Here is a 14,897-nt window from a genome sequence, read left to right as displayed (position 1 = left end):
CCTTTGCAGCACTTGACATCAATTTGCAGCGGTTTTGCAGCTACCGAGTTGGCTGCCAAATGGCTGCTCCGAGCTGTAAACGAGCTGTTCCGCTCCGAGTCTCAGCTTCAACGTGAAATTAACATCACATATACTAACTCTGTTATGCCAATGAGATCAATGGCAGGGCATGAACATTTAGATATCTTACGTCAGTGTGTGTTTTATCCTTTAGCTGTGAAATTTGTAGTACAATTTATTCTTCTCGCTATGCAGTGCCGATTCCGTAGATCAAGTAAACGCGGCGCTGTGGATCGAAATTTGTTTTAGGTTTCTGGCCTTACAACATTGTGTTGTTTCTGAGACGCCGATGCGATGTTAATCCTGAGGTCGCAAATGCACGGGGTAAAAGTTTCTGCTGCTTTTGTACGCAGTAAATTTCTGCTGCCTTTTTTTACTTAATTGTGCCCTGGATGAAACAATGGAAAACTGCTCCCGCTCTCGCGCTTATTCACATTCGCAGCTACACATGTTCATTAATTACATTGGACGCGACATTTTGAAGTTTATCATAAACAATAAACAATTTAAATGCGGACGCCAACTCTCTGAACGGCGAGAGGCCTAATCCTTTACTGGGTGTGTCAAGGAATCTTAACCATTTTTAATAAAAAGAGAAGAACAGATACTGTACTTGATCATTTCCACAATACATCGAAGCATGAAGTCTACAGATCCCTTTTTTACCTTCAAATGCCACTGCATAACATTTCAAAATTTCGTCTTCCGTGAGTCTTCTATGACGTGTGTTATATAAGCCTCTGTTACACTAGGCAATTTTTGTGGTGACAAAGGTCTCACGTTGCGAAACAAAAGTACACTTGGACTTGTCCCGTTCGATGATCACATGACGTTAAAGGAACATTTTCATTGGCTGCTACTGCAAACCATTGCGACATAAGTTGCAGGACAGATGTTACTACGCAATGATCAGCGTTGCGCGAAGCGACGTTGCCCAAAGTAGAACTGATTTCTACTTCTCGCAACGGTGACGGCAACAAAAATGTTGCATGAAATGTTTGTGACAGGGTATGTTACACTGGGCAATTTTTTTAGCAACTTGTGTTGAAATTGCGAGAAAAGTTGCACGAAAAATTGCCTGGTGTAACATAGGCTATACGAACTTCGGCGGATTATACTAGCTTTACAATAACTGGTTCCTGGGATTTATTACTAGCGTGGAGATTGTTTACATTACTCATTAGCACTAAGAGGGATAACTTTGGATTTTTCAACAATTTATCGCTTTAATCTAACCCAAAATCATTCAAATAATCAAAACTTCATATTTATGATCCATTTCCTTCGCCTTTGTGTTTGTCAGCATTATGATTTTCGATATTTCAGGTTCACATGTTCATAAGTCTGTTTTTGCATCTCATATATGTTTAGATTTCCAATTACAAACACTGTTTTCATTGGCCACTCTACATCACTGTGTAAATAGTTCAATTTGAAGTCAAATTGATACGTTTCGTTTCTGAGGAAACGAAACAATAATCACGGTTAACTCGACAGTCATTTGATAAGCATGTCAATCTGACTCAACTCTATTGGGAAAACGGGAAACAAAAGCTATTTCCTCGCCACATTGCATGTAAACAAGTTTTTCTCTGATAGCAGAAACCGGTATGACTCTCATTATGCCTGCGTGATCCCGCGGGAAGATGGCGGAGAACTGAAGTCCGCTCGCGTGTGTAATTGGATCCTCTGTAAATGTAAATCCAGGCACTTTTGGAAGTTCCTGGATTAAGGCAAGATTTTCTACAGGACAAACACAGTTCTCCGCACATGAAAGACTATTACTACAAGGGTGTTTGTACTGAAAGTAAAACTGGACTTGCCCAACCACTAAATTGTTGAGACAAGGGTCATTGTCTTGGAAAAGTATGGTGTAACTGTTTCGTGCTGTGACTCTCTTGTATGAAAGAGAATGATAGACTGATCCACTTATTCGCACACGTTTGAAGGAGAGAATGCCAGTGTCTAAAAGCGGAGGGGAGCCCAAGTACTGTCCCAAGGCGATTATTTCTTGACGGTCCAGTCTCTTCATGTACGGGCTGCCCAACGCAGCCACGTTCTTCTCGATAACTTGTTCTTTGCTGACATGAAAAGGATTCATTAGTGAGTTGAAGAACTCTTCTTCGACAGACCCACTGATCAATTTCGATCTCAGATTTGGTAAGGACTGTGAAATTGCAACAGCAGATATAATCTGGAGTTCGACGTTTTGAGTTCCATGGAATAGCTTCAGTAAATTGCCATTGTAAGATTCAAAAGGAAAGCAGGAATGAGTCCACAAAGGTCCGAGATTTCTTACATCATCCGCTAGATGGAGAAGCGAATGAACGTTGATAGTTTCTTTCCCCTTAGAATACAGGGCTGAGAACATCAAGCAAAAATGCTGGAGCAACTTCTCGGCGTGATCAAGTTCACGAAGAGTGATGCTTTCCCCTAGTAGTATAAAAATAGCTTCACTTAAAAAAACAAAGTGTGCATAGTGCTCATACGGTAAAATATCGCGTAAGACAATTGGTCCATAAAACAAAAGAAATGAACGGAATTCTGAAGCCTTCCAGTACTGCCTTTCGGTTTCTATTTTTCGCGGGCATCTTGTGATGTCGTTTGGCGGTTTTATTTTCGACAGTTTTTCGTCAACCTCTGGAACTTTGTCTGATATATTAAAAGGTTCAGTCTTAAATGAGGTGGAGAACCACAAATTTAGTAATGACTTGGTAACTCCCTCTAGGACACAGTGCATATAATCCACTGCTGTTCCTTTAACTAAATCATAGTATTGAAGTCCAGCAAACCAGCAAGGACCTTTGACTCCTTGTACTGTTCTCCCTTGCGATACCGCTGCCCTGGCATCATCAAGGCACTGGGAGTGTGTCCTCAGGGGTCCTTTGACGTTCTCTTGATTGAACGGGAAGGCATGAACATGTCCACCTTTGTTGCCCACTTTGACCGTACAGCCAGGTTGCAAACATTTAAAACAACCAAATTTGCCATTAAATTGAACAGTGTTGCACACACAAGCTTTCGCAGGGAGGTCACATGTTCCACACAAAAGAACTGCGCGTACATTCATTGTACCTGGTTTATCAGGACTTTCAACTGTTGTTCCTTCTTTTTCTAGTTCACTTAAGGATGAATGGAATGGTTTGAGGTAGATCCACATTGCAGGCTTTGAGCAGCCAAACCATAGCCCTGCTAGAATCATGTTGTCCTTAGAAAAGCGCTTTTTTGGAGGCAGTTCATTAATAACTAAATATAAAGGCCAAAGAGAAAAGTTAGATGACTTGAAAATTGGTACCCTGTCTGTGTTCCAGGTAAACGATATGTTCTGTGGATGTGACAAAACATTTGGATGCCTTGATAATTTTTTGTAAAGCTCTCCATCGTAGATATCACAGATTCTTTTGAATTTACTGTCCCAGTGGTGACGGTGTTGAATGTCATTGTAAAATCCCGTCTTTGCGAAAAAATTTTTGATTTGCTGGACAATTGGGACTTCCACAAAAAAGGTCAAACTACCAGAGGCAGTAAAGTCCTTCCTGCAGAAAGAGTTTGGGCAGCACTTTTCCTTGTTCTTGTCCACGAGCATAAAGCAGTAAGAACAATACCAGTGAAACGTCATGGGCGAAGATATATCGCAAAAGCACTTTTTCAACTCATTGATTGACCGTAAGAATTCACTGGAACCTAAACAATGCAGCCAAATTAACTTAAGGATATCGTTTAAGGCCTGCCCTGTAAGGGAATGGCGGATAACTACAGCCATTACCAACAGTGCACTTATGCCAATAGTTAAACGGGATCCAGGGTAAATTGGGGTTGATTCTCGATGGGTGTTTTGGTGGTCATTCCCCTTTTTTGCTGCCATTTTCCTAATTTCCTCCATTTCTTGTTCTTCTATGGTTTCGTCATAATTCAGTTCAAATGGAGTATCAAAGTCACTGTGAAGATCAATAAGTTCTTTTTCAAGAGTTTCTTTGATATCGCCCAGGTGTTCAATCAGCCAGCTTGGATGCTTTTCACCTTCCATGACACTAGGTCCTAATTGTGACATATCTTCAGAGCAATGAAGTCGGTACTCGTCAGCAAATTCGATGAACTCGTTTGATATTTGTCGGTTGCGTGGAGAATCCATAGAAGTAAAGGAAAGTGGATTCGCTGAAGGAATTGCTCCGTGTTGATCGCCACATCCGATTACCAGATCATCTGCGATGTCCGCACTGTCCTCGGATAGGTATGGTTCGTCCATATCTTCAGAAAAATCACTCTCTTCGTCTTGTAGTTCAACATCCGTCATTTCTTCGTGGTCAAAGATGAAGCTGATGGCAAAGAATGAGGAAGGATGAATATGGGACATGAACACAGGCAAATACTTGCAACAGTCTTTCTGACAGGCGTGTATATAAAACATAAGCGTGGTGGTCTAAGAAAACAAAAGTGAAAGACTATGTAAACCCCTCCCACCCAAATATTCAGTTAGTGCATGATAAGCAGGGCTTCAATGAGAAAGATTGAAGCAGACTTACTTCGATTGCAGTACTTGCTGTATTTCGCTTGAGCAGTCTTCTTGCAACTGTATATTGATCCGTTCAGAAATACTGGTGTTTGACGTTGAGGGGTGTCTTTGGGTGGCCATTATGTTTTCTGTAAATTTCGCACAAACTCTCACCACTAAAGAAGATGCGTAGTGGGGTCCGCCTAGCAGTGTTCGCAAATTTTGTAACTTTCAAACTCAATTCGTTTATCATCTTTGTCCACCATTTCCGATTGATATCCGCAAGTATCAATCGTCATTTTATCAAATTCTTCACGTAGTCAAGTTATCCGAACATCTGAACGGTAACAAAGACAATTGTTTTAAACCGTTTCTTGACTGAAAAAGCTATGCTGCGTGAATATTCAGGCTATTAAACAATTATAATAAGAAAACATATTAGTGGAGAAGCGAAAAGACTTCTACTTTCCCAGTTTTCTGAATAGTTCAGTCTTGATGGAAAGAAAAAATGGTTTGCGTGCTCTGACATTAAATCAAAGACACCGGCGCGACGTGTCAATCTACACATTGAACAATTACCCTCACAATTATTTCGTGACTTGTTCACCACAAGGCATCTTGCGTGCTTTGGGCTCAGCTCGCCAGTTTTTTTTCAGATTGAGAGAAGTGAACTTATTAAAGTAGACGAGGTGGTTAATAACGAAACTTGACGATGTTTGCGCTTGTATTTTGGATTGAAGATCAGCAGTTTAGTGTCGTTGAGACGATAGATATTGTTCTCGACAAATCGAACGAAGAGCCGTTAAAGGAGGGAATGACTTGCCCAGTAAAATGGAGGGAAAGGAGAGGCAGGAAGGTTGAGGAATTTCTTTACAATGCAGAGATTAAATCAATTTCAGGTACGTTGATCAATTTGTTTGACTTAATATTCAGGCATACTGTATTTTGTACGTCTCGGTCAGTTCAGAAGGAGATGAAGTACATATAAAAGGCTAAGATCCGAGGAGATAATTTTTGAAACTTTCCCCAAAGTGCCATTCACGTGATGTTATATAATCGCGTTTGAAGTTCAAATAAAAAGCACATTTCAATATGTGCAAGTAAGCAAAATATCGTAAGTTCTGCCAGAATCTTACTTGACAAAGAGTTATTTGAAGAATCGGTTTTAAAGGAAAATTTAGGATTATTATTTGATCTTGCGAGTGACAGTTAATTATTGTCGATCTTCATGAGAGTTCTGGGGAATTCTAATCTTAATTTCCAAAAGTCAAATTTGGGCTGTTCGGACAGGCCAACCTGACACGGCACGATCCTGCAATGCCGGTCTAAGCGCTGAAGTCCCGGAAACCTTTCCTTTCCAAAAAAATTGCATTTGAGAAATGTTCGGTGAGTGTTTCAAATGGATATTGCACCGAAGCGATTTGTTTCAACCGTTAGCGTATGTGCGTGACGGTTCAATTAACGTAAGTGAGCAAGCTGCACATAACTTTTATTAAAAAGTAGACTGAAGCGAATTATTAGAATACGCAGAATACCTTTGAAACTATAAGTATCTAGATCTCTGAAATTCACTCTAGATAATATACAGCCTATTTACAGTGTTATTTTTTAACACAGTCTAGCTATTAACTAGCCCAAGCTAGTTTAATAATACAACCCTTCACAAACAAGTCTGAAGTGATCATTCTGAAAGCGGCTCGTGACGTTCTTACTACTTCTTACTACTTTGTTCGTACTCTCATCACTCTCCTGACGAAAGTACGAACGAAGTAGTAAGAACCACAGGCTTGACGCAGTGCTCTCGCCAATGAAACCATGCACAAGCTAAAAGGAAACAAGACTGTAAGTAGGCTGCGATTATCTAGAGTGAATTTTAGATATCTAGTAATGAGATAAAATTGTATGCATTAATTCACCTCAGAAAACAACGAAGAACTGGAACTAAAGTGTGTGAAGCTGGCGGAAGAATTGGCTTCAAGGACTCAGTCAGACGTCGGTGAAAGGAAAAATCGCAAAAGAAAGAGAACGGAAAAGGGCCGAGACTGGGACTCAGAAAATGACAGGGAAACCCGTTTTTCTGGAGAGCAGCCTTGTCTGCCATCGGCCAGCGAACTCAAGGCCAGTGATAACAAGAAGGAAAAATTGTCAAAGAAAAAGTCCCCTTTAAAAAAAAAAGACAAGAGAGAAACTCCAACAAAACAGCTGAAACCGAAAGAAAAGAAAATACAAAAGACCGCTGAGATCGCTTCCAGACAATCTTTTGCGGCAAAGTTTTTCGGTGCAATAGCTGACAACGAAAAACAAGGAGGCGCTAGAGACAGAAACACACCAATCATAACAGTTAATGACCATGACTGTGACCATGACCTACCACCATTAACTAACAAACAAATGATCGAAAATCGCAAAAAAACTGACTCAAAACCAAGCTCCGACTCGACATTTGCACGACATTTCACCATAGGGACTGAACTTGGCAATTCCTCTGCTTCTCCTTCGTTGGCTCCTCCTGCATTGGTTCCAGCTAAATATTCCGCAACGAGGCCACGAAACACTCCAAGTCCTCCAAACACATGCAGTACACCTGTTCCCTTGTCGCGGCCAGTTAATGTTCCCTCTTCGACTCATATTAACACGCTCCCGACTAAAAAGTCAGCCCAAAATGATGCAAAGTCTTTAAATATCAACCAGAAAGACAATGACGACTTAGGAAGACTATTCCGCTCCTCGTTAAGCCTCGCCTATGGGGATGATGATGACTTGCTAAACATTGCTCATCAGCCCGATTACAGCTATCTTGAAGACCTCAATGAAGATGGACCACATTCACCTCCCGAGACCCCCACGGCCGCAAATAGTGTGAGTAGCACATGCACTAACTGTGAAGTGCTGAAAAAGGAAATAGAATTCCTGAAAAGAAACCAAGTGCCAGGTACTTATTATACAGTAACTTATTACATCACTACTTTTGTGTCTTCTTTAGCAGTGTACAGCTGCAGCGATTTTTCAGTGAGTACGTTCTTCAAATTTACACAGCAGGTTGAGTAGGGCCCCAGGCAATGCATAACAAAGATATGCAAATGATTTTTCGTTGAGCGTATTGACTATGGAAAACCTCAGTTTTGTTCAAACTCTATAGCGAACAGGAGATAATTGCTCGCCTGGCCAACAACGAAGTTCACAAAACTGAGTGTACCTTTCAATTCCCATTCAACATCTCTCATTTGAAAAAAACACTGTTTCTTAAGTCTACAGTAAGTTTCATGTTATGAATCGAATATTTATAACACCAGCTAACACCGTCTTCTGTTTTTTTCTTGAGAAATGTCACCACCTGTCAAACAGTTCTTGCGACAGTTGTTAGCTTCTGGACCAGACAGTGTACACGTGTATCAGGTACGCAGAGTTGGCTTTGGCGCCAGTTTTCATTTTGAAGGTAAAGGAAATATGTGTTATATTTTGCTAACTGGATTAAATTGCTTTCAACAGGAGACATCAAAAGAAATTTCCTCACCTGGCCCAGCTATAAACGAAAACGTGCACGCGAAGCACTTTCTCCCCGGACCCGGAAAACAAGAACTCTACGAGGGATCTGGGGTTTATATTTCAAAAGTAGAGATCCAAAATATACACATTGAAGCTGGGAAAAGGCCAACAGAGATGCTAAACAAGCTTCTGGGCTATTTTTTTGACTTGCGGACCCTTGCTTCGCAGCGGGAGAATCTGGATGACAAAATTGTACATGCATGTTCAGGTATGTCACGACAGCAAAATGTCTAGCAGTTTTCCCTGAAAACGTTTTGCGTAAGCGATGAGATATTTTAGCGATATTCATGAATGTTTAGAATTTTCAGGTTTGTCATATATTTTCGTGGGAATGTCCGCGGGAAAGAATTGCAGACAAATATATGCAAAAATTCGAAAAGCCAGACGCTTTCTTCAGTCACTGATTTTGTCAGTGAAACCCTTTGCCTATGTACCTTAAATTAGCATTTTTTTTTTCTTAGAACATGCGCTCCTCGCTTTTTTTTGGCAATTACGAATTCCCATACAAACACTATTACGGTAATTACCGTCACATTTTGTCTACCCAACACTGAATTTAAGCACTATAAAATTTATCAGAAGGGCCAGTTCAAACTTCGCGCTATCGTCGTGAACAGACTATTCAAAATGGATCAGTTCTCTATTTATTATAAACTTGCCACAAGTCGATCTCACGAGAATCCCAGGTGAAAATGTTTTGGCGAGCGAAACGTGATTTTACGTACGCGAAGTGGATCAGTGAACGACAAAGTCGCGAGAGGTCAGGGGGTCGACCTTCGTTCCGCGCGCCATCTACATGAGACGAAGGACTTTCGAAGGTCTATATTTATTATTAACCATCGTTTCTCTCTCTTTCTTTTCTCCAGCATACGCAAAACGCTGCGCTACCGTCTGGAAAATTTCAGACCGAATTGATTATGCCAAGACAATTCGCAACAAGAGAGGAAGTGCAAAGAGGAAACTCGAGCGCCAGTTGGCAAAAAAGGAGACCGTTAATTGATCTAAAGCAACACGCGTCATGACGATCGCATGCAGCAACTATGGATTAAAAATACATCACTTCAAATTCTCATCCAGCGATCTCGCTGCAACAGAACGGGTCTCAAGATTATATGGAAACTTTCTTTTGGAGTGAAGGCGGGTGGATTCACGCTTGCGAGGGATCACAGAGATAAAGCGGCATGAAGAGAAAGAAATTGTTTTTTTTCCTCTCTCAAAATGACATGTTTATATTCCTGTAACTATGTCGATATGTTGTGTTGTAAACACTAGGTATACAAAACAACGATCGACACAGGGCATTTTCTTTCCGTTGCGTGACCTTCCTGTTGTGTCCGTGTTGGCGAAAAATTACGCAACTGTGAAACAGGCTAATCGTGTGTTAAGTGTACGAAGTACTGTAGTTACTGCTTTGCTCAAAAATTAGTTTATCAGTTACATGTATCTCAATCAATGCAGTATGTATTTAAACGTATGCTACGGTTGTTCTCTGTACGTAAAAATAAACGGCATGATCTGTAAAACTATAAATAGTTTTGATTACGTGTTTGATCATCCGTAACATTGCGCCAAGATGGCGAAATATTTTGCTTTTCGGCACCACTGTAGTCGAAGCGCTGCAAATGCGCCCAAACATTCCCTGCATTTTTGAAGTCTGTTTGCAGCGATTTTGCAGCGCCTTTTGTGAAGTTCTGCACTGCTGCAAAACCGCTGTTAACCGCTGCGACATGGCTTCAGAGCGCTGTTTTTGCAGCCAAAATTTGTGACTGCTGCAGCCAGCCCTTTGACAGCTCTTTTGAAGCGCTGCCCGTAGCCATTCTGCAGCGCTGCAACAGCGCTGCTCGTTTCGTACGGGTGTTCGCAGCCCCCTAGGACATCAAGGCTGGTTGATGTATGGTAAACACTTTGCAGTTCTCTCAGTTGGGTGGTGATTATATCACAAAGTTGCTGTTCCTCTCTGCTACGTTGAAACAAGACTGATCTCTCTATAAGAAAATAATTTACATATTAGAGTTTTCCAACAGGAACAAACTGCAAATAATCTTTGACTTTACAGTGAGCTCAGAACTAAGAATTAAGCCAGGGTGGATAAGAGATGTACTGCCAGTTGTTACAAAATTAAAATGTATCAACAAAGGTATATTTCTTTATGACCCACGAATGTTGAACATTTTATAATCAATAATGATTAATTCTGCCTTTATCTTCTCCATAGAAGCTTTTCCTATTAGGCTTTTAAGAACTTGATCTATTTAACAATAAATTATGAGCTTGAAATTTCTATCGAGGCCCGAATCAACTATCACACATAGAAATCGAGAACGCATATATAATCTACTTTTCTTAGTATAAATCTACTAGTGGTTAACGTGGGTGGGTAACACTTCAAAAATACAAGGAAGCAGCTGTCAACTTGTGGACAATTGCACTCTGTTACAAATGTAGGCTACTCTTTTTACTCATTTATTTCTACAACAAAATAGATAGTGAGCAGCAGAGCCAATAAGAGAACAGCATGCAATTGTGATAGGACACTAAAGTAGATTTAAGATGGACAAAACCTTGATGGCATATCTCTTCAACAAATCTATGCTCAAGCACAACATCAAGAGTCGTCTATCGGGTGCAAATGGCACAAAATGTCGCACAATTTTTCATAGACTGAGAAATAAGATGGATATTTTACTGTCAAACTAAGAAAATTTGAATTACAACTAAGAATTAATTTCTGGAATGTTTATTATTCTGCAACTAAGAAAAGGAGTAATCAAACCATAAGAAACCACAAATTTAAAATAGGGGTTTTGTCATCTTGTATCTGATCGATTTTCCTTTTCAACAGAAAACAATTCCAGAGATATTTTTAGTGTTCATGATTTTCTTAGTTTCACACTTATACATGTCTATTTTTTCCTAGGGATTCCTGACCCCAGAATGGCTGCCTATTTAAGGAAATGAAATTCTATTGTCAGAATAAGTAACAGATTTTAAGAGGCAGGTACAAAAGTTGGACCGGCCATCAACTTGGACAGCTCACCTTGAATGGACGTAAAAAAAATGATAAGGCCTCAAGAAATCACCCTAGCCCTAATCTTTAAGCTAACCTTGGAAAAATTGGTGCAAATATCGCATAGTTGTGGCTTACAAAACTGTTTTTCGCTCGATCCGAGCAGGGTTGTATATAAGAGCCGGCAGCCGGCGAAGTTCGCCGGCTTCTCTGTCAGGTTTCGCCGGCTACTTTCATTGTTTGAAGAGTCAAGACATGTAGAGGAGATGATGTTTATGAGGTCTAAACTACTTGGGCTCAATACAAATAAAAATTTGCAGTGCCTATCTTTTCTGAAAACACATAAAAGACTTCTGACTCAAGGGCAGTTTAAAAACGTTATGCTTGAGACTTTCGTTTTGAAAAAATCTTGCTGCGGTGGCGGGAAAGTAGGAACAATATGATTTGTTGTCCGCCATATTGGATTTCGATATCTTTAAACAGCCACCGATTGTATCTTACCGGAAGGAAAAATCACTCAAGGACGTTTTAGTCCGCGCAAAACTTCCTTTAATCACGCCGCAATCATAAAAAAACTTGTAAATAAAGAAACACTTTCAAAAGGTTTGTTCTCAATCCAGAAGGATATTTACATATGATGTTCTGCTAGCAACACGCTCAGACTGCGTTCACGCATCTCTTACCACAACTCAACTGAGGAACAAAACTAGCCCCTGATCATTCACTAACCGCTCCTTCGTTTTCACTTCGAACCTTTCAGTTGATCATTTATAGCGAAAATAGAAGTTGAGGACTCGTAGACTTTATTTAAACACTTGAACGTAACGCTCCTCGGAGTTAAATCCTACTTGCCCGCGTAAGTGCTCGTCCTCTCGAGGGCATCTCTACGCTTCAACATGACAACGGATCTTTATCCAACGTCACTCTTGATCAACTCTCACTGCTTTACGGAACTCCTAAACTCTTCGGAAAAAAAACTACATCACTCTTAAACCGCTCGAGTGATTTTCAATTTTCGAAATTACTACAACCAAGTTCCGCAAGCATATTTTCCCGCTAATTACACAATGGAACGAATGTGTGTCATCTTCACACCTAAACAGGATCGAAACATCCTTTACGCCATTGGCCAATTAGTATCCTCCAATCAGCTTCTTTATTTAACAACCAATCAGAAGCCTTTGCTGCAAAGTATGTGCCATGCTTACAAGTTGTCAAGTGGCAATACTTGCCAGGCTCGTTAGCTCCAGCAAAACCACCAAAAAGATACGAAAAATATCACTCAACTTTTTGTTTATAGGGTTGTATTATTGAAATGTCGCTTCGTCTTTCTTTGAGTAACATGGTTTTCATAGTATAATTGCAGCTTGATTCATCCCTCTAATTTCTGAGTTTCATGGCCCAAAATGCTAGGAAATGCATTTTCCGGCATTCAGTTTCCAAAAATTTTCCGGGGGAGCATGCCCACGGACCCCTCTAACCGGACCCACAACCGTCTACTATGCAAAAAACTCCGGCTTCTTAAAACCTTAAAGAAAACCCTGTCCGAGGTGATCAATCTGACTTGGTCCGGTCCAACTTTTGTACATGACATGTACCTGCCTGTTTTAAAAGTCTCCATACCTAAGCCTTTCACTAAGCATTCTGCTAATCTGTTGGCTGCCCATGGCCCCAGTTCTAGTAATGCCTCTTCACAGTCTTTGAGTTCAGGAAGCAAATCTATTCCTGGTCTTAAAACTTCTTGAAGCCTTTTGACTAAGATGTCTAAATCATTTTCAATCCTGTTATTTGAAAATGTCACAACTTCCTCCTTTGGCTTGGCAGCAAACTTCTCAATCTCTTCATCTTGGCTTGTCTCACATGTCGATCTCAATGTGCACTCCAGTTCTTTTATCTCAGATTCTATATTCTGTGCTTTCACTTTCCTATGTACCACGGCAGCTGTTAGCCCCAAGACTTTCGGGCAATTTTCTGTTTCACAACCCATAAAAAATTGCATTATCTGCCTGTATGGATGTTTCTTTTTGGCATGGTGGCATTCATCAAAAATGAGCAGGTTCACTTGTGAAAGTTTAATGAAGCTGTGCCTCAGAAGATTAAGAAATATCTGTGCCGTCATGACTAATACATTGTTTTCATTAATCTGTTTTTGCCATTTATATTTGTCCCAGAAGTCCACTCCCATCTCTCCTACATAATGCTGGACCTTCAAATCTGTGTGCTTGCCGATGACCTTAGCTTGCTGGCTGGCTAAAGGGACTGTAAAAACAATAGAAACCCTACGTTATACAATATGCAAGCTCATTAAAATATACCGGTTGAATATTTAATTAAAGACAAACAGTGACTCCCCAGTTTATACAATTAACTACAACTCAATTGTAATTAAATAAAAGGGCAAGAGGCAATTAATGTTTAACACTTGGAAGCAAGGGCTATCGTAACAAGTATTTCTTCATTGACCCAAACTTTCGGATCTGCCGCCATATTCAGACGAGACCCCACCACTCCCCTCCCCTCTCCTCTTGCCCATATATACTTAGCTTACTCACCAAACCCCATACCCCACCCGTGCAGTAATTATTGTCTTCTCAATAGCTTCCTGAACTATTCAGAGAGTGAACATTTCCTTTTGCTTACACCTTCGCTGATTTGGTTGATATTTGATTTCCGTTTTCTGGCTTGCCGCCGTAGATCTTTATTTCGGTCATCGTTTTACACTGTTTACATTTACCGTACGAGAGGAAGTGTAGAGTGAGAAAGACTAACCTGTATTAACGAGGAAGAAGGTTCTTTTCCCTCCATTTTGAAAGGTTTCTCTTATTTGGTGAGCCATCTCCTTTATCAGCATCACACTAATAAACGTTTTTCCAGTCCCTGTACCAAGACAAACGATCGTGTTTCTTTCCTTGGCTCGTTCAAGAAGTTCCACTTGGTAAGGACGAGGGTCCATCTTCACTTCCGGCTCGGGTTCTTCGCTTTCGATTTCGGAAGCTGACGAACTTTCTTCACTTTCTCCCTCTTTCATAACGGTCGCTTCTTCTAATTTCGATTAACCAGGAGAAACTTTAGGGGCTGGCCCAACCTTCTAAAAAAGATGGTCACGTTGATTTTTCTGTGAAACAAGGAAAGTCCCCGTAGTTTTCGGCGGAAGATCCAGGAAATTAAGTGACTGTATCACCATGAAAAACTTCGTTTTCTTAGCCAGGAACGAGAAACATTTCTCTGTAAGAAGAAGAAAGCATTCCTGCCGAGAAAACAGTTTAACAAAAAAAAAAAATGCTTCGGCAAGCAAAAAGATTGATGAAAATGACTTAATTGTTATTTCCGAGAATTTCGAAGGCAGGTGGCTTCCCGGGGGAGGGGGGTGGGTTGCTTTTGATGGTTGTGATCGGTTATGTACTGTTTGTTTTACAATGAGGCAGTCGTGATGATAAAGTGACCCCATTCTAGCCACACTGCTTATGACAAAGTGCGACCCTATCCTAGTCGGCTTAGTCGTAAAAAAAAAAGCTCCACATAGCGGCACATCAATAGAACAGCACACCCCCCTCTCACCGGCCTGACTTGAATTTCCGGGAAACGGACAAACCAATCACAATCTATGTCCTCAGGCTGGTGCGGGGTGCACGTGCGAAATATTGATTGTGACAGAACCATTTTCTGTCTAAAACACTTGAATTGTGCGAGAGCAAGAGCCTCGTTAGTGTGCCACTAAGTTGTTTTATAGCAGCCGGCTCAGTTACATTCAAAATGTGTGCAGCTCTTCAAACGTGTTATGAATGGTGAAAA

The 14,897-nt window shown here is 40.6% G+C and overlaps 1 protein-coding gene across 1 annotated transcript in view; it reads right to left on the bottom strand.

Annotated features, from left to right (window-relative positions):
- LOC138055685 (uncharacterized) overlaps nt 1-14,235 on the bottom strand; it is a 26,412-nt gene extending 12,177 nt beyond the window's left edge. The window contains exons 1-5 of the mRNA XM_068901568.1: nt 13,875-14,235; nt 12,729-13,364; nt 9,817-10,083; nt 7,012-7,175; nt 1,687-4,480 (exon numbers count right to left, since the gene is read on the bottom strand). Of these exons, the coding sequence (XP_068757669.1) occupies nt 1,687-4,480; nt 7,012-7,175; nt 9,817-10,083; nt 12,729-13,364; nt 13,875-14,133 (4,120 nt within the window). The 5' untranslated portion in view covers nt 14,134-14,235. The remainder of the gene's footprint in view (nt 1-1,686; nt 4,481-7,011; nt 7,176-9,816; nt 10,084-12,728; nt 13,365-13,874) is intronic.
- Nucleotides 14,236-14,897: the final 662 nt, after the last annotated feature.

Source organism: Montipora capricornis, chromosome 7 (assembly GCF_036669925.1).
Source record: "Montipora capricornis isolate CH-2021 chromosome 7, ASM3666992v2, whole genome shotgun sequence".
NCBI classification, from domain to species: Eukaryota; Metazoa; Cnidaria; class Anthozoa; order Scleractinia; family Acroporidae; genus Montipora; species Montipora capricornis.
This window is presented reverse-complemented; position numbering and strand designations above follow the sequence as displayed.